The 20,329-nt window shown below is 42.1% G+C and overlaps 2 protein-coding genes across 3 annotated transcripts in view; one reads left to right on the top strand and one right to left on the bottom strand.

Moving 5' to 3' along the window:
• Nucleotides 1-235: 235 nt before the first annotated feature.
• On the bottom strand, nucleotides 236-5,396 carry LOC113165402. Its single transcript, XM_026364835.1, has 10 exons — nucleotides 5,318-5,396; nucleotides 4,399-4,497; nucleotides 3,331-3,555; nucleotides 3,131-3,205; nucleotides 1,811-1,967; nucleotides 1,589-1,645; nucleotides 1,173-1,241; nucleotides 1,026-1,084; nucleotides 660-929; nucleotides 236-507 (listed from the first exon to the last, which is right to left on the bottom strand). The coding sequence occupies exons 1-10, from the start codon at nucleotides 5,372-5,374 to the stop codon at nucleotides 484-486; spliced, it is 1,092 nt and encodes a 363-aa protein (XP_026220620.1). The 5' UTR covers nucleotides 5,375-5,396; the 3' UTR covers nucleotides 236-483.
• Nucleotides 5,397-7,427: 2,031 nt separating this feature from the next.
• LOC113166252 (carbohydrate sulfotransferase 8-like) overlaps nucleotides 7,428-20,329 on the top strand; it is a 57,423-nt gene continuing 44,521 nt past the window's right edge. For both annotated transcript variants that reach the window (XM_026366290.1, XM_026366291.1), the window contains exon 1: nucleotides 7,428-7,637. The gene's annotated coding sequence lies outside the window, so the exon portion shown is untranslated. The remainder of the gene's footprint in view (nucleotides 7,638-20,329) is intronic.

Genomic DNA, 20,329 nt, shown 5'->3' with positions numbered 1-20,329 from the left:
ACCTCATCTAGAGAACCAACGTGTGTGCACGATCCGGGTTTGGGTCACAGTGAGCTTCATTGTGTGATTCAGAACTGAAGCCTCCAACTTACAATCAGCTGTACGAACAGTTGGTAAACCGGTGAGCTGGTCACTGACGCCTGTAGCTCAGTGAATGGGGAACAGGTGTGGTTGCAAAGGTAGGTCTGAAGGTGATCCAACAGAAGGCGGTGAAACTGACAAACAACTGACCGAATGTTTTATTGATGTCTAATATTCAGAACACAGCAATGAAGACAGAGCTGCCACATCTTTCCTAAGGACACTTCAGAATAGACATTAAACCACCAACCCTGAGACAGGTGGACACCGGCAGCTCTCTACAGGTAAGTCAGTTTCAGGCTGGTGTTAGATATGGTATTGTAGATAAAACAGGAAAAGAAATCGAAGTGTTTACGGTGACGTGACGTCCAGCTCGGCTCTGTTCTGTTGTAGATCTGCAGTTCAGTCCACATCAAACACTTCGTCCTAGATGAGACACAGAAAACACTGATCAAATATTTTTATTTTCTTATATATGACAAACCTCATTTTTCTAAAACCCACTTGGCCCAAACTCCCAGAACAATTCAGACATGACCTCACTCTCTCTCCGTTAGACCTGTTCTAAGTGTGCTCACCCAGCCTCCGTGCTGCTGGACCCAGTCAGAGTGGTGCTGCTGAATGTACTGGTCCCCGTAGCTCAGTACTCTCCTGCGCTGTACCACACCCGTGGCCGACAGCCTGCTGGTCACCTCAAAGGCCCAGGAGATCTTCTGCTGCTGGATCTGCTCCTCGGACTCTGCATTCAGGTCCATTTGGACCAGGTTCTGTACGCTGGAGGTCACCTTCTCAAACATGTTGTAGTTCAGGTTTGTAAGCTGCTCCTGGAGGACTGGGTTCTCATCGATCTGAGCAGAACCAAAAGACAAAGGAGCAAACTGAACCGTGATTAGTGCTGAGTGCTGACCCGTCCTGTTGTTCCGCCTGTTTGTTAGAACACAAACCTTCTTGTTGATGTCGTCTCCACACGTCATCATCAGCTCCACCAGTTTCTGAATGAGTTCTGTACGAAACCCAACACACATCATCATGACAGACAAACCCATAAACACAGAACCGTGGTGGACTAAAGTGGATTCTCAGGGACTCACCATCCTGGTTTTCCACGACCACTGCAGGGACTGGAGTTGAGTCATTGATCCTCACCAGCCGCTCTGCTACTGTGCTCACATGGACGGACACAAGTCATTGAAAGTGTCAAAATATCTTGTTGCTCTGTCTGTTCCTCAGTGTCCCTCATCACCTGAGCCCGCACACCTGTCTCCTCTGTCCCTCATCACCTGTTTCCTCTGTCCCTCATCACCTGTGTCCTCTGTCCCTCATCACCTGTCTCCTCTGTCCCTCATCACCTGTTTCCTCTGTCCCTCATCACCTGTCTCCTCTGTCCCTCATCACCTGTCTCCTCTGTCCCTCATCACCTGTGTCCTCTGTCCCTCATCACCTGTGTCCTCTGCCCCTCATCACCTGTGTCCTCTGTCCTTCATCACCTGAGCCTACACACACTCACCATTTCTTTGTCCAACGCTGTCGGCTTCTAAGCGCTGCTGGTGCTGACGACCTGCACCTGGTTACGGAGCAGACAGATTTTGACTAAACTCACTTTTCTACCTTATTCACCTCAACATAGATCATACACTGCAGGTCTCCATGGCAACACATTTTGACAACATACGCTAGTAATCACATTTCTGTTCGAGTCCAGTCGTACATGAATCAAAGTCCCACTCACCTTTACACAGAGATACAGCAGGTCCTCGCCGGTAGCCCTTCCATTGGGCTGGAGTGTGGCTGCGAGCGGACCTCGGCTGGGCTCTTCTGGAACAGTAGTCCTCCAGCAGCAGGAGGACTTCACTGTGTTTCACCCCTGCAGCCCTCGCCATGTCCATCTGGAGGATGGGACAGGACAGGACACAGCATTTCAGAGCATTTTACTGGATACTGTCCTCGGGTCTGGGATCTACTCCTCAGTTAAGTTGAATTTATTACATTTGATTTATTATACAGCAGCAGGATCTCCAGCCTCTTCACAAGGTCATGACCTCACTGAGTTTATTGTCACTCAGACATATGAGAACAAAGTGAGAGATGTGGTGTGTGGAGAGTACTGCAGCAGTCCCCGACTCACCCTGAATTTTGTCTCACTGATCTGGTCCATGGTCTGTTAAGTTGGGTTTGTCTTTTATTTTGAAACTTCTCTGCTGTTCTGTTTTTAAAAAATGTTCTCTGCTTATTAAACTGGTGCAGTTTCTCTGACGTGACTGAGAGCCGAGTCATGTGGCAGGGTATCAGGATTTCACTTCCACTTTCGTTCACAGACAGAAACGTTAGAATGAAGCAGTGACACCTGAAGCTCAGGACGGCAGTAAACTTACTGTGGACGAATCTGAGCAGCTTCCTGGTCTCACAGAAACGGAGAAAAGGGAAACTGCAGCTGAGGCTCAGCACTTTGTTTACAGGTTCTCATTTGCTTTTGCAGAAATATGTCCTCACTGTGGTTCCGCTATGTCCTGAGAACACGGAGGAACCAACAAGCACCTCCCATTCAGTCTATGAGGGAGTGGGAAACTGAACTCTGCAGCTGATGGAAGAACTCAAACTCCAAAACTCTGCCTAGAAATTACTGCAGTACGACCAGAGGTACAACTTTAAGTACTATACTTAGTACTAAGTACATGTACACACTTTTAGAAGTAAATTTAACAGGTTTAACAGGTAGAAAAGTAGCAGTACTGCAGTAACAAAGTATTTGAACCAGTGCTGAACTTGATGCTGTTGATAACGAATGAATGAATGTTTGAGTTCAGATTTGTTCTTCATGTGTCTCAAAAATCAAGTTTCTGCAGAAATAATACATTTGTTAGTTTTAATTAGCAGCTTTAATTAGAGAATTAGAGAAAATAGTCTGCATCTGCACAGTGAGTGAAGCTGTCAGATACATGTGGTGAAAAAGAAACATCTGATAATTAGTCAAGAACAGACGCTGCAGTTTCCCTCCATCTTATGTCAGGTCAAATATTTCTTTAACCTCCACTTGTCCATTCTCGATTACCATCTCCTCCAGCTGAGGTCGACTCAGTGCCGTCCACAGACGCAGCTTTAGCTCCAGGACCCTAGAGACATAGTCCTGCACAGACCACATCACATTTCAGTGTTAGAGAGAATTAGTGCTGCAGGAGAACTGCAGCAAAACCAGTAGTACAGTTTCTGTGCTTGGTTCTAACTCTAAATAAAGTTAAATCAAGTTCTCGCCGTGTTTTTGGACTTGGATAGACCACTGAGGGTGGACGGCTGCAGCACTGAGTTATAGATGACTCTGTAACGCTCCACGCACAGACCGTGGATCAGGACCGGCCGCTGGTCCTCAGCAGTCCTCCCCCCTATTTGGGGACCAGCAGTCTGGTTTTTCCTCTGATGGTGACAGGTCCAGCATCCGCTCAGTTTATTCTGCAGCGCAGCTCTGATGCTTGTTGTTCTCTGTGCAGAAGAAAAGTCACAGTGAATACAGGCTCAGCATCTTCCACTACACTAAAAGTACTTTTACTCAAGTACAGTTTTGAAATGTGAACCATTTGTTTTATAATTTTACTTCTTTACATTTTGGGTATGTAAATGACCACTAAGTTCATCTGACACCCACAGTCCGGCCCTCAGTACAGGTTTGGTTGTTTCACCCTGGAACCTTTGTGACTTTAATTTGATGTATTTACTTTTGATGCTGCATGGTGATACTGTATCTAAGAGGACACAGAGGAAAGGGTTAAATGGAGGCAGAGGATTCACTGTGGCGCCCTGAAAGGAAAAAGCCCAAAGGAAAAGAAGGAAAGCTGTATGTAAACAATATGTATTTACATTGAGCAGAAATTTTTATCCAAAGCGACTTACAAGGGTAGGCAGGGTAAGTGTAAGGAGGTCTTGCCTAAGGACCCCTACTGGAGGTAGGTTACACCCCAGGCTCCGACATGGAAGGAAGTGATCTTACCACTACACTAACCAGCTGCTTTGAAAATGTGTTAGAAGTGCAATATGTGTTTTATTTTTAGCTCAGATGAAGTGTAAAGGTGCTGACCCTGAAGAAGCCTGGTCTGCAGAGTTTACTAAACTACCGCCGAGCGAGTTGCAGAATTTCTGGCTCCTTGAATATGCTGAAGGAAAATTTGAAGAGCAGACACCACCTGGTAGAGACCCTCAACTCTGACGCAAATATATATTTTTCTCAAGCTTTGCAGATGAAGATAATTAAAAGTGAATTTTTAGTTACAGTATGATCGTTGTAATAGATTACTTAGCCTCCCTAAACTCACCTGTGATTTTTCTCACCTGAGTATCTGAGGATGTTGGCTCCACACTGGAGTGCTGTGATCGGGAGCCAGGGGCTGTAGCAGGTTGGCCCTCATGCTCCAAACTGAACCTGACTCTCTGAAATCATGGGTTGAAGTTACAACTGAAGCCATTCCCATCCACCCAGCACAAAGCATCAACATCCGAAAGCCAGCGGCCACACGATTACAAACAACCAGTCCCAGTGTGGGACGCTAGGCGGGTACTACTGCAGTATCTTCAGCAGTATTACTCCCTACTCAGCATATTTCAATCAAACTGCATGTAATGATTTATTCAAGTGTTATTCAGCAGCTGAAGGTGGAGCTGTACAGTCACTGGTCCTCCAGATAAATCTGAGGAGTCATCACGGGATTAACAGAACAGAACAGGGTTCTGCTGAAGTCATTTCATGTCGCTGTTTCAGGACTTTTCTCTTTAGTTTCTGTGAACTTACATATATAGACGGATATTTAATTAAGACACAACGTTTCTGTTGACAACGTGTGAAAACCTCAGATGTTTGACGTTGAACGTCTCCAAGCTCATTGTGATTTATGTCATATTTTACACAAGGTCAAAACTATCATCTGAAAAAGAAAAATACGTATTTTTTATTAAAATTAAGCATAAAAAATACTCTATACAGGGAGGTACATGTACTGTACCTCCCTGCTACATAAGAACAGTTATTAAAGTGTAATACACTCAGTTACTTCCCAGCACTGATTAAATCATGTCTCAAAAACAGGAGACCAACATGTGATGAGAGTTTGATCACGTGTTGACGTTCAAACGACTCAGGTGTTTTTATTTCCTCCAGTTTAGGGACATCATTAGACATGTGTACCACAGCTGCAGGTGTTTAAAATCTACAACAGTCAACTTTGTCGTTTCATCACACTAACGAGTTTCCTACCTTCTCAGTGTGTCGCTGCATTTCTTTGTTTCCTGTTTCTCCCTGTTTGGGTCTCATGGATTTTTATTTTGAACAATCACACACAAAAACATTCTGGACTAAAAGTTCTAGAAGATCTCTGAGGAAACAGCTGTGTGCTGGGTCTCATTAACGCAGTTGTGGGCTGCAGAGCTCCCCAGGCTGTGGAACAGACACGGTGACGAGCAGCAGGACACAAACGGCTGAATAAACTGTTGATGGATCAGTAAGACAGAAGCAGACGATCTGTGGTCTCTGTCCTGAGGATGGGTGAGGACTGTGCTGGATTTCATCAGGCTTAAATACAGTCTGAGGGGTTTTTACCCTGCTGCACCAACAGAGGGAGACAGAGGATGCATGCTGGAAATAAACCAACCGGACAGCAGAACGTGTCCAAAAGTACCCTGAAGGCTGTCATTGTGAACACACAACTTAGGTGCAGTGGTGGATGTAGGGATTCTTACCTGGTGGTGGTGAGAGAACAGGTTTCAGCAGACAGAGTGGATCTGTTTTAGGCTCATTTGTTTAATAGTTTTATGATCATGACATCATCATCTGACTACAGAAAGCTCAATCAAAAAATCCAAACCACAGTAACTTGTCAGAAGCTGCCCTGAAGTCAACACAGGAAACGAACGTGCAGAGATTTGAATTTGAAAGTGTCTTTGAGTGTTACAAGCAGCATCTGACACTGTGTGAGTGGATCTCCATTCAGTTCAGTACAAGTGAATTCAAGTCAAGTCACAGCAAACATAATCTCTGGCTGTTTTACACAGTCAGGTTAAGACCTTACAGAAGAGTATATAGGCAACCCAACAGCCCCAGTGAGCAGCACCAGGAGACAGTGGAGAGGAAAAACTCCCTTTAGAGGAAGAAACCTGCAGCAGAACCAGGATCAGAGTGAGTGGCCATCTGCCTTGACCGGTTCGAGTGAGTGGAAAGAGAAGAGAGAAACTCTGGAGATATACAGCTCCAAGGAGGAGGATACCTGCAGAGGAGAACAGAGAGAGGGAGACAGAGAGGAGGAAACACAACTACAGGAGAGAGAAGACACAAAGTTAATGACATGAAATGGTGGAATTTGAATGGATAGAGGAGAAAGGAGAGAGGAGAGGAGCTCAGTGTATCAGTAGAGGTCCCCCAGCAGACTAACCTATAGCAGCAGAAGTAAGAGATGGTTCAGAGTCACCTGATCCATCTCTAACTATAAGCTTTATAAAAAAGGAAAGTTTGAAGTCTAGTCTTAAATGTGGAGAGGGTGTCTGCCTCCAGAACCTGAACTGGGAGCTGGTTCCAGAGTCTTCATCTGATCTCCTAAACAGGTTGAGAAATATCTCACAGGTTCGAGCAAAAAACCTGAAAGCTGAGTGTGAACAGAACTAAACCTCAAACAAACAAAAACCATATTGTGAACTATTTCTTTCGGCACCTGAAGTACTGTGGTCTGGTGTGTTGTTGGCTTTTATCTGCCCCGCTCTCCCCTCCTCCCCTGCCGGCCTCTCTGAGCCTGGAAGAGACTGAGAGAGGTCCTGGGGGAGCCCCGGTGAACACACACACACACACACACACACACACACACACACACACACACACACACACACACACACACACACACACACACACACACACACACACACACATCACCTAGAGTCAATACGCCACAATAAGATGAGCCCGCGGTTTCCGGTGACTGTAAAATAAATAAAAGCTCTTCCTTCGCTGACAAATGGTGGATTTGACATGTGAGTTTGATATTTGAAGGTGGAAATCACACTTTAAGATATTTAAATGCTTTAATACAGTTAATTAAATTTGAACAGTTACTTATACCGAATAAAATATATAAAGGTGATGTATGCTACAAGGTAATTTATAATCTAATGAGAGAATATATTTTCATATTTAGAAATAAAATGTGTGTAGCTTGTTTGTTGTGCAGAAATTTAAAAACTGGTCATTTTAGGTGGTTTAATGTCTCGAGATAAAGACATCCAGCTGCAGCAGTCTTTATTTTGAAGGAGTAGACTTCCGGTACCTTCGTCCTTCTCCTCCGTGAGCTTGACGCCATCTTGTCCTCCCGCCCCGCCTCGTCCCCGGTCCCTCACTCCGGCTCCGCCGCGAGTTGGACCGTTTCTTTTCCCTCGTTCTCGTCCCGGTTCACGGATATCCCACTACTTTTAAAAACAGGACGTCTGGTTTGTTAACATTTTTCACGGTGGAAAACCGAAGGTGAACAGAATCTGGAGAGTTTCCAGGGGACCGGGGAACTCCGCCGACAGCGTCCATGCTGAGACCGACGCAGGTGAGTGGCAGCGGGGACAGATTTCAGGTTGAACCGGGGAGTCCGTGCGGTGGTGGTGGTTTGCTAGTTTGGCATCTGTAACGCTGCTTCTGCCTTTTCTCACTTCTTTCTTGGACATATTTAGGAATAGATATGTCTGATATTTTAGTGTCTGTTTAGCGTTGATGGTGATTTGATCATTCCACTGTTGTCAGATTTATTTCTTATTATCTAGTGGAAATGAAAGGACAGACTCCCTAATCTTAAATCAGACTTCCTGAACAACAGTTAAAGTTTCATCTTTTTAGAATAAAGTCTAATTAAAGTCTAGTTATTGTTGACTGAGAACATTAAAGCTAAATCTACACTAATACATAAAATCTAAAATATGAATGACACCACGTTTTAAGATATGCACAAGGTCGAAAAATGAAGATTTATACTGAAACCAATTTTTTGTGTACAAAACCTTACGAATATAATTTTAAATTGTTTTCACTGCACAAACACTGTAAATACTAAAGACTTGTAATAAAATAATATTTGTGCCATTGTACCTCCATAGTTTAGGTTGCAGCCTCCTGATTCAGCACAGATTCAGCAACAGTCCACCCACAATTTCCCCAAGGGGATCAATAAAGTATTCCTTATTCATTATTATTATTATTAGGTTTAGTGCAGCTTGTTGTCCTGAAACTCCCATGTTCACTTGTACAAATGATGAGAGACGTGTCTGAAACATCTGAAGTGAAGGAGTCACTCTTGTCTCAGGCCGTTGGCTGTTTGTGTTTTCATTTGCTTCGGTTCATTTCACACCCAGCATGAGCACAAGGCCGAAATTACTCTTCACAGGGTTTTTGAAAACACATTAATGAAGCAGCTCTTGGGTCTGTGACACTGCAGCTGCAGTCGAGTCCTCTTTACTTCAGTGAGACAAATGTTGAACTAGAACCTAACACCTGACTGCAGGTGCACTGGAGACACCAGTAATATGCTCCACTGTGGCTCTTGTTCTGTTTGTGTCTGTTGATTCGTGTGGACATTGCTGTCTCCAAATGAGTGACAGACATAAACTCGCATGTACAGGTTACCTTCAGACAAGTTTGCATGTGTTGCTGTTAGATTTGTATGATAGATGTGCATATCTCCTAGGGGAAGTTTCTCATTTAGCAAATGGAGATGAAGATTAAATCTGTACGTGAACAAACCGCAACAGACATCAGTCATTGGTGAAGCTGCAAACTTGTATGGTAAGAATAATCAGAGGAGAACAAGATTGGCAGCAACATAAAATTTATACCTTTTAATCAAATAGTTTTTGTATTGAAAGAGTCACAGATATCGGGTGTTTCTTAATACAAAGTACAGTGAGTACAGACTGCCACAGTTGACAGTTAATCCATGCACTCTGTATCCCCTGAACAGGTCCCTGACAGGCTGCTAACACTAATGCTGGAATGGTTAGAACTTTTATCTGCTTAAGATTTCTCCCACTGACATACCAATCTTGGGACCAATCTTGTTCTCTTTGTATATGCTCCCTTTGGGACAAACATGGTGTTTCTTTACATTGCTATGCTGATGACACTCAGCTGTACTGTCCCTTTAAGATATCAGACCACGGGGGACTGAGTTCCTTACATGAGTGTATAAATGAGATAAAAAACTGGATGGCTCAAAATTTCCTGCAGCTGAATTCTGACAAAACAGAAATAGTTGTCATCAGTCCACAACGTATAGCCAAACACATTCTGCCCTGCACAGATTCTCTCTTAGATAATTCTAAGCCCACTGCAAAAAGTCTTGGTGTTTGGTTTGATAGTAAACTTAACTTCGAGCATCATGTCACAAAGCTTGTCCAGACATGTTTTTATCATCTTAGAAATATCTCCAAAATACGTTCAATTCTTTCTTTTCATGACACTGAAGTAATCTTACACGCATTTATTTCCTCACGCCTTGACTATTGCAACAGTCTGTTCACCTGTCTCAGCCAGAAATCTATTAATCAGCTCCAGATTGTTCAGAATTCAGCTGCAAGAATCTTAACTAGAAAAAGAAAATACGATCACATCACTCCTGTATTAGCTTCCTTACACTGGCTGCCAGTATGTTTTAGGATTGATTTTAAGATTTTATTAATAACTTTTAAAGCTCTGCATGGCCTTTCCCCCAGCTATTTATCCCAGCTTTTAAGGCCTTATGAGCCTGCACGTAGCCTGAGATCCTCTGGTAGAAATCTTCTATATGTCCCTGATGTCAGAATGACTACTAGAGGTGACAGAGCCTTTTCAGTTAGAGCCCCTAAACTCTGGAACAGCTTACCCGAGGATATAAGATCAGCTGACTCAGTAACATCTTTTAAAACTCTCCTTAAAACATACCTCTACTGGCGAGCCTTTTGCGATCTTCTGTAAGCTAAAACAAATCTGTCCTTGGGAGGACTCTCCATTAGATTACAATGTCTTTACGTTGGAACTGGTCTTCCCAAGGACTGATATGGTAGTTGTTTGTATTATTGTTTTGTTTGTATAACTGTTTCCTGCTCCCCAACCGGTCAAGGCAGATGGCCGTTTAACTAGAGCCTGATTCTGCTGGAGGTTTCTTCCCCTAGGGGGAGGTTTTCCTCTCCACTGTTTGCCTAGTGCTTGCTCAAGTTGATCTTGTTGGGCTACATGTGTTTCTTGTCTGTCTTGTGAAGCACTTTGTAACATATGTTTAGAAAAGTGCTCTATAAATAAATTTATTATTATTATACAGCACAACATTCAGTTCAGTTTTATAGACCTGTATGCTTGTATACAAACTGATTACAACACCGCACTAGCTGTCAGCATCTGATCTATGCATTTTTCAACTGAGTTCTTGATAATACCCACTGCTCTCAGGCTCTGATACCAACCAACAATCAGACAAAAGTCTCTGTAATAAACACTGACGCTGCTGCTGAAAGTCTCAGGATGTTTGTGCAGAGCAGTTTGCTCATTTCAGAGCAGCAGTTTATCAGCAAAGAATCCCTCAGCTTTGATGATACTGTTCTGGATTTTTGGAATAAAGACACATTTTCTGCATGTTGGGAAGTGGGAGCTGCCAAAAACTGGGATGAATGTAAACATCAACTTAACCAAGCAATGCGCACAAAGCGATATGTTTACCTGATCGATTTCATAGACGTGTTGTTCCAGCCCTGAACTTAAGAGAACCAAAGACTCTGCTCAGGTTGACGACAAACACTCATTGATCATTTCTGCAGCCGGTTTATGTTCTGTGGGGCAGATATTTGATATCTGAATGGGTCGTATCTCACCTGAAAAAATATGGAAACTTAAAAAAGTTACCTAACGGCAGCTTCAGCCCTGGCTAAAACTCTCCTCCACTACTGCAGGATCTACCAGCGCGCAGGGCTGCAGAATGTTGAGATATGTGATGTGTGCACATCAGTCCCACAGTTACTCACGACTATGTAGGTGTTTACATGTGTTGTTAGAGAAGCAGGGTGTACAGACAATGCAGTGGAAAGGTCCAGTGATGTTCAGGGCGGCAGCCCCGTCAGTAAAGTCAGTTTGCATTTGTAACGCAACTGAAGTACAAGCTGAAGTACAAGCTGAAGGTTCATGGTTAGCTTTCCCTTTAAACTTATTAATTTTTTTATTTAATGCTCTTTAATATTATTTAATGCAGAGATCATGTACAGACAGACTGAGATAAAAACCAGATCCACAGTTCACCTTGTTAAAACCTGTAAGCAGACTGCATGTCAGAAGAAGGACTGACGATGGCAGAGACAGTGCTGACAACTATTAGCACAAAACATTTTAACACAATCAGAGTTTTAAAGGATGTAAAATGTTCAAATCAAATGCAGGTTAAAGGATTAAAGTTTGTGTTTAAAGGCACAATTCTAGTGATTATCTTGTTAAGACTCCAAGCCTCCGAACCCACATCGAAGCCAGGATAAACCGATGTCTTTTCCCGTCCTGTTCCAGCAGCTCAGTTTTAAGACTATAAGACAGGAGTCCTGTTGAATTTGGTCTGAGCTGCAGCAGGAACGTCTAATATGCAACAACAGGATCTGAAACAGACAGCAGGCATGCATCAGGTCGTCAGACTAAGATCCTGCTGTGTTCACTGTGCAGGTCTCATACCCACCTGTCACACTGAGCAGCAGCAGCAGGAGGATTCGTCTCCTCTGTCAGAGACGAGCTCAACGAGCTGCTCTGTGATCACACTGAATTATTTCTCTCCTCGCTGCTAAGAATAGGCACAGTCCCGAGCACGTCGCTGCACAGACGCACAATGTGTAGTTAGGAGGACCCTCAGTGACATAATCCACTCCATAGAACATACCCTGGACCTGGTTCCGACCCACATCTTGAAACCGTTTTACAGTGTAAAGGGTCAAAGTGAGATTAAAGTACAGCACGTCTGCAAACACATAAAATCTTTTACAAGTAAAAAACCCAGCTACACACCAGAAGATAAAAAAGACACACACACACACACACCCCACAGTGCAGGTCCAGGCAAGTCACATTTATTTATGGGGCTTATCGTGGGAACGACGGGTGTCGACAGAGAAATTAAAATGCAGATCACGTTAACACGTGCTAAAGCTGTGATGGACACATTAATGCTATAACTCAGTTAGTGATCAAGGAGCAGCTGCATAGAGCTGAGTCGTTACTCTGGGTTTAAAACACATGCTCAGGCTCTGACACTGCTAGAAGAGCAGCTGATTACAGGGTCTCAGAGATGTTAGTTACGGCTATGATTATTTACAGTGATTTAAAAACTAATAATTCAATTTGAATTAGTTTGAGGGGAAATTTAGGACGCGACCTGCCGTTTCAATGTGTTGCTGCTGTACCCTGTCAGATGCTCTACAGCATAGTGTGAAGGTTCCTCCTTAAGATAAGAGCTTATCATATTTGCATATGTGCTGCAACATGAGCACCTAGCATGGGCCTAACACGCATGTTGGAAGAGTTAATTGTGCTTCCTCTGTGGTTTGGAATCAGTGCAGCTGATGACTCAGTGCACCTCTGAAATTTTTAAATTGGCTCTGTAGTGTGTCGTAGCGCTTCACTGGTTATAAACAGAACCACAACAATCAACATGTGAAGTCAGTAAAGTGTGGAGTGGCACTGGAGTGGATTGTATGAGGACGTATTTCTACTGACATACATGAGGGGCTGAAAAGGAATTTAATGACCAAATCAAAACCACATTAACTGTGGTGGTAAAAAAGTGGTTTAATGTTTAGTTTATTAAATCATTCATCAGCTGTCAGTTTACTCAGTTTGGATTTTATCTTCTGTAACAGTTCAGCCTCTTTGTGTTTTATTTGAACATGTCACACATTAGAAATTTACATTGGGGGCAGCTCTGTAATAACTAGGTATCAAGTAATAATTTGATTCATGTTAATTGCCAAAGTTAGTAGAGTAAAGAAGAACTTTTACTCCACCTTTACATTTTATAGACCTAATGAATAATTGGTTAATTGACATTAGGGGCGGCAGTAGCTCAGGGAGTAGAGCAGTCGTCTACAAGCCCCAGGGTTCAATTCCCAGTTCCTCCTGGCTACTTGCTGATGTGTCCTTGGACAAGACACTGAAACCCTGTAGTGTAGCACTGACATACCATCTAGCAGCTGTCCACCCACAATTTCCCCAAGAGGATCAATAAAGTATTCATTATTATTATTATTAATATTATATAGTTCACAGTTTAGTAGTAACGGTGTCTAAAATAAAAGAAACCAGTTTGAATGTCCTTCTGGAATTTACAGAAATTTAATGTGTGTAACGGATATGAAGTGTATCATGTAGTACAGAGCAACAGCTGCACTCTCTCTGAACTCAGTATTAGGATTCAATTACCATAAGAACCTTTAATCTGAACACACAGCCTCTCACAGAGGAAACACTATCCTTCCACCCCCGCTAATGAGAAAAACCACATTCTAGGATCCGTCACCCTCCACGTCAAATCATCTACAGGGGGCAGTTATTTATGGGACAGGATACATTAATAATACATTAAAAAGACACCAGTGCCTCCTGACACAGGACGTTTCTCTCTGAGCTCTGTCTGCCCACGTTGCTGAGCTGATGAATGTTTGTAACGACAGCTTCCTCTCATCTCCAGAGAAACGTGACTCTGGGGACCAGACATGCATCTCCTAGTGTTGCACTAATGGGCACTGAGCATATAATCAGGCTCCAGCTTGAACAAGTACGGTTCCCGTCATTCGGAGGTTTGAGGAGAGTAAAAAGGAAACTCACGTCATATTCTGTGTAATGTTGGATTGTTGTAGGTCGGAATTGTTTTTATAGTAACAGTCCAAGTAGCAAGATGACGTTCATGAGACCAATGTAACAGTTGTTTCTTGTGTTTAAAAATGAAAATACTATAGAGAAAGTAGTCAAGGTGCTTTAAAAGTTGGGTTTGTAAAATAAAGTGAATTAAAGAGAAATGTCACTTTGTAATAATCCCACATTCAGATAAATATCTCATATATGTTTCAGAGATGAGGGGAGGTTTATCTTCAAACTGTCCCAACATTAACAGTTTCTGAATTCTGTGTGATCAGCTCCTGTCTGCATTCGATCAAAGACATTCAGATGACTGACACTGAAGAAAACTTAAAAACATGCAGAGTCTGAATAAAGTTCTGCAGCCTCTGTTTGCTCTGAATGGTTTTATATGGAAGGAGATTATGATTTACTCAGGAAGCAGAAGAAACACTGAGTCATATCAACATGTGCTTCTTGTTTATTATCACTCGTAGAGTCGGAGAACACACCTGCCATGCACCTGTCTCTCTCAGCTCTATTTGCATGTAGCTCAGCTGATGTTGAGTTGCACAGAGTAGTCTTCTCCTCTCTCTTGCAGCCTGTGCTGCTGGATCATGTTATCTGAGTTGGAGTGTGGATGACCTCTGGGAGCAGCAGGGAATGTAGGAGGATGAATGAGACCTTTGTGTTGTCTCATTAAGGCAGACGTGAGCGGCTCTCTGCATGGAGAGATTATCAGAGTCTAATCACTCTGTTTCTATTCGAGTCGTAGAAATAAATATTTGTTGATTCAGAGTTCGTGTGTAGCTGGGGGAAACAAAGATTAGTGACATTAAGGATCAGACCGAAGCTGACTGCATTGTTGGTCGTTTAAAGTAAACTTGGTTTGATTGTTGGTGATAAAGAACTGGGATATTTCACAGCTGGATTTAAGTTTAACCTGCAGCAGTTTCAACTACAAACAGCGTTTTTTGATAAAGATGCCAATGACACTACGTTCTCATCTTTATTTAGACGATTTAGTCATCTATTCATCAGCTGCTGCTGTAGACATCGATCTTGAGAGGCTGTGAGAAGCATTTAACTGTTTACAGTCTGAGTGCAGGCTGACATTAAACTGTGTAAACTTTAAGAGTCTTCATGAGTTAAATCTTGTTAAGCCTCTGACCAACCCTAGTACTAATATTAGTGCCCCTACTACAAGACTTGGTCTTCTAAATGTCAGATCCCTCTCTAACAAAGCATCTCTTTTAAATGACTTTATCCTCTCTCAGAATTTAGACTTCTTTTTCTTAAATTAAACCTGGCTAAGGATGGGTGAGTGTATCCAGTTGCAGGAGCTCTGTCCCCCTAATTTCATTTATTTTACCTCCCCTAGATTAAGTGGTCAGGGTGGTGGTGTTGCTGTGGTCTTTAAAAATCAATTCAGATGCTCAATGCTATCACGTAAACAGGTTCACAGCTTTGAAGCTCTGTCGTTTCTTATCCACTGCTGTGTTCCTGTATGTTGTACTGTCATCTACCACCCACCAAAAGCTAATGGTAACTTTGTGTCAGAATTCTCCCAGTTTGTTGCTGACATTGTTGTGAGGTATGATAAGGTCATTATCGCTGGAGACTTTAACTTTCATATTGATAATAATACTAACAATCTAGCAAATGATTTTATCAGTCTTATTGAATCTTTCAACCTGGTTCAACATGTCAAAGATCCGACCCATAACCAGGGACATACCCTAGACTTGATATTCACTTTAGGATTGACTCTAAATTCTATTGAGTTAAAGGACTCCATCTCCGATCATAAATGTGTCTTTATTTGATACTTGTCTTCATCCAATCACTGTACCTCAGAAATTCACAGTTAAATGCCATCTATTTAACAGCCAGTCAGCAGCTAAATTCACTAGCACCTTCTCTGTGTTGAAGCAGGGTATGTCCTGCACATCACGGGTTGATGATATCATCCGCCTTTTCAATAATATTTGTGCCTCTGCGCTAGAGGCTGCTGCTCCCTTAAAAAACTGCAAATGTGTCCCATAAAGACACCAACAAACAGCCTTGGATAGATGTCAGCATGCATAGTTGTAAAGCAGAGTGTAGGAAAGCTGAGCGTTCCGGCTGAAAGTGATGCTGAGTGTGAGAAGTTCTTAACCTATTTTAATGATAAAATAGAATCAATCAGAGCTTCTGATATCCCCAACTCCTCACCAGTCGTAGTCTCACACCCTTTTAGAGAATGCACTTTAAGCCGGTTTCCTCCCATGACCTTATTTGAGCTACTACAAACTGTCTCAAGCATGAAACCATCTTCCAGCCCAGTTGACGTCATTCCAACTACGTTCTTAATCTCGATCATTGATTCACAGATTCAGATTGTTTTGTGTTACCGTTAATAACTACAAGTCATCTTTTTCTCCTGTGAAGTATGGAGTCCCACAAGGTTCAGTGCTGGGGCCAATCTTGTTCTCTTTGTATATACTTCCTTTGGGACATATTATTCGTAAACTCTGTGTTTCTTTTCATTGCAATGCTGATGACACTCAGCTGTACTGTCCCTTTAAGATCTCTGACCACGGAGGACTGAGTTCCTTACATCACTGTATAAATGAGATAAAAAGCTGGATGGCTCAAAATTTCCTGCAGCTGAATTCTGACAAAACAGAAATAGTTGGTATCAGCCCACAACGTATAGCCAAACACATTCTGCCCTGCACAGATTCTCTCTTAGATAATTCTAAGCCCATTGAAAAAAGTCTTGGTGTTTGGTTTGATAGTAAACTTAACTTGGAGCATCATATCACAAAGCTGGTCCAGGCATGTTTTTATCATCTTAGAAATATCTCCAAAATACGTTTAATTCTATCATTTCATGACACTGAAGTAATCTTAAACGCATTTATTTCCTCACGCCTTGATTATTGCAACAGTCTGTTCACCTGTCTCAGCCAGTCTCGGCTCCAGATTGTTCAGAATTCAGCTGCAAGACTTAAATAGAAAAAGAAAATATGAACACATCACTCCTGTATTAGCTTCCTTACACTGGCTGCCAGTATGTTTTAGGATTGATTTTAAGATTTTATTAATAACTTTTAAAGCTCTGCATGGCCTTTCCCCTAGCTATATATCCAAGCTGTTAAAGCCTTATGAGCCTGCACGTAGCCTGAGATCTTCTGTATGTCCCTGATGTTAGAATGGCAACTAGAGGTGACTGAGCCTTTTCAGTTGGAGCCCCCAAACTCTGGAACAACTTACCTGAGGAAATAAGATCAGCTGACTCAGTAACATCTTTTAAATCTCTCCTTAAAACATACCTCTACTGACAAGCCTTTTCTGATCTTCTGTAAACAAAAACAAATCTGTCTTTGGGAAGACTTCCCATTAACTTAGAATGTCTTTCCGTTGGAACCTGTCTTCCTGGACTGATGCTGTAGTTGTTGTGAGTTGTGTTTGTATTATTGTTTTGTTTGTATTATTGTTTCCTGCACCCCAACCGGTCGAGGCAGATGGCTGTTTAACTTGAGCCTGGTTCTGCTGGAGCTTTCTTCCTCTAGAGGGAGTTTTTCCTTTCCGCTGTTTGCCTAGTGCTTGCTCAAGTTGATCTTGTTGGGCTTCATGTGTTTTTGTCTCTTTTGTGAAGCACTTTGTAACTTATGTTTAGAAAAGTGCTCTATAAATAAATTTATTATTATTATTACTGTTATTATTAAATGATCAGCAGCTTTTAACATTTAAAGACAATTGATTGAAGTGCTTTGGTCTTTAGTACCACTGTGTTATAATTAAAAATTCTCTTTTAAATCTTTAGACTGACGGTTTTACTGTACTATAGGAACAAACTGTATTCAGAAGGTCAAACAGTTTGCAAACCCAAATCTTTCAGTATGATAGCAGCAACAGCACCATCAGTATTTCCCACAGACACTGTGCAGCTTCACAGAATGAGAAAATGTGCCTTCCATTCTGTTCTCTGTGCAGCAATGAAGAGTTGATATAATGAAAGGATGGGCTCTATTCACCCAGACTATAACAACAGTGTCGACTCCACCCACAAGTTTGCAGATATCATTTGGCATTAATTCTGCAGAGTTCAGGAGAAGGCCAAGGGCACTTTCTTTGAAGCTTCCTCTCTGGAGAGTCGTGAAAAGAAGGACGATCGGCGTCCACGCTGAGAAATGAGTCCTTACTCAGGGACACAAACGTCCCTCATTGTCCCTGAAATGATGGTGACCTCAGAGCCGAAACACTGACTAACTTTGCAGCCTCTTAATTCCTCTTATTACAAACAATGTTTTTAACAAATGTGTATTTAGTTTGGATTGGCTCCAAAAGTTTCCTGAAATTAACTCTGCAAAACACATTTACAGCAGGAAATTAATTAACACAATAACGTGGCTGATTTACTTTACAGTGTTTTCTAAAAGCACTTTGGAAACTGGAGTTTCCGCATCCCTTGCTATTAACTTGTTGCCTGGAATGAGCTTAATTTATGTCAGCTGTTAAATTGGGTTTCAACTCTTGCTAATTTATCCCATTTTACTCTTTAGGTAGTAATAAATATGAGCTGGAAGCACACTGTGGAGACACTTTACAGCTTAGCCAGGTTTAAACATGTTAAAGGTCTGCCAAGATTCTATTTATTTTTTGTCATCAGATTCTGACGTCTCTACTATCTGTGCTCTCAGCTCCAAACCAACAGTATTTAATGTAATATCACACAACAAAGAAAAACATAAAGTCCTCAGGCAATCAAATACTGATTGATCAGATATCGGCCATTGATTGCTGTAAAGTTCAAGAAATTGTTCATGGACATTGTTGTTGTTCATTGTTTTCTGGACTTTAATGAGTCACCTCAGCTAAAATATTCTGTAAGTCTGGATGAGTGGAAGGACAGAAATATAAAAGATCTATAAACATAATCAGAATATAATCTGATAAGCCAACTCCTCTGCCACAACAAAGGCCCCGTGGCCCCTCTTTAGATTAATCCCTGATCATTCCCTGATGAGAATTTAATCTTATGGGATAACGTATACCGGAGAATTCATATGATGTGCTGAGGCACCAAGGTGAACACAAGGTTCAATATGCTGAGAACTGTAAACCATCATTTCTATTTCAGCAGATAAACCTTCATCTAGACATTCCTGTTCCAGACTGATGTTTTTACGAAATGAAGATCAAGGAATTATTTCTGTCCTTCAGAACTAAACATCTGGTTTGTTACTCATGTTCAGTGTTGGTGACACTTTGTAGTGAACAGTAGAGTACGAGTAGAGACGGCTGCAGCAGCAGTTGTGTGTTCACGGCCTTTACAGCAGAGCTCAGTGTTTTGTGATGAATGAGCGTCTCCCTGTAGAAGCTGTGCTGTTAATTTCCTCTGATCCTGTTTGAACAACCTCTCCTCTCCCCAACAGTCCAGTATCGCTGCCTCCTCCTCATTACTCCTTCCAGCCTGGAGCCTGGTTGTGGAGATGAGCTGTGATCCTTTCTGACATTTCTGGGGCTCCAGATTTAGTAATGAAAGTTTGTTTAACTTTTCCCACAGGACTCTTGGTGAATATTCAGCGATCGTCACAGCTCCTGACGGTGTGCTGTGGAACTGAGATCACTGCTGTCACAATATTGACACGGTGCAACACGTCTGAAGTGGTTCAATACGACCGATCGTTTCCTGTTTTGGAGTGTTGATGAGGCAGCTGTTTGCGGATGCAGCTTGTGACGGATTCTGCTCCGTCCCATTTTATGATAGGTCTGCAGGTTGACATTAGGCTGTGGACAGATATCGATCTCTGGGCGTGTTCTCCATCTGTCATGTTATTCCAGCTCTGAACACACTGCCACTGATCAAGGAGCCTCCAGGCGCAGAGGTCTAAGGTCACCATGAGACATCCCTTCAGTCTGATGAGTGTTCCAGAAATATTTCAAGCTAAAGACAGAAGTAGTAGTGAACAGTGACTGAGGTTAAATATAGAAACACACATTCACTCCGAAACAGCTCTACAAATATATAATAAATTATCATTATTATTAATGATGAGTTCATGTAATATCTATAATAAATCTGAACAGGACTGTAAGTAATAGATTACTTTTGTCAAGGAGTAATCTGCTTGACTGTTAAAATACATCACCAGTGACGCGGTTTAATACATTATTACAGTACATACTGTAGATGTGCACATGCAGCAGATACACAGCTTTGTACTGATTAGACACGGCTGCTGCTTTGTTCACCTGATATTAAAATAGTCTTTTTATTGATGCAGTGTGGAATAAGAGCTGAGTACATGCAGCTAAAAATAAATCTGCTAGCTACCTGCTGCTTGTTAAATACAATACAACAACAGTTACCCATAATTTCTATGTAACTGAAGTGTGTGGCTGATGTGGGGCCATCTCACAAATAAC

Source organism: Anabas testudineus, chromosome 6, assembly GCF_900324465.2.
Source record: "Anabas testudineus chromosome 6, fAnaTes1.2, whole genome shotgun sequence".
In the NCBI taxonomy this organism is placed as follows: domain Eukaryota; kingdom Metazoa; phylum Chordata; class Actinopteri; order Anabantiformes; family Anabantidae; genus Anabas; species Anabas testudineus.
Note: the sequence above shows the minus strand (reverse complement) of the source record. Positions and strands in the feature narration are given on the sequence as shown.

What these genes read in the sequence shown, in the direction of transcription:
- LOC113165402 (XM_026364835.1), bottom strand. Translation starts at nt 5,374, where the DNA reads ATGAGACCCAAACAGGGAGAAACAGGAAACAAAGAAATGCAGCGACAC. An exon ending in CAACATCCTCAGATACTCAG is followed by an intron (nt 3,556 to 4,398) that starts GTGAGAAAAATC and finishes TCTTCTGCACAG; the next exon opens with AGAACAACAAGCATCAGAGC. An exon ending in TGCTGTATCTCTGTGTAAAG is followed by an intron (nt 1,646 to 1,810) that starts GTGAGTGGGACT and finishes CTCCGTAACCAG; the next exon opens with GTGCAGGTCGTCAGCACCAG.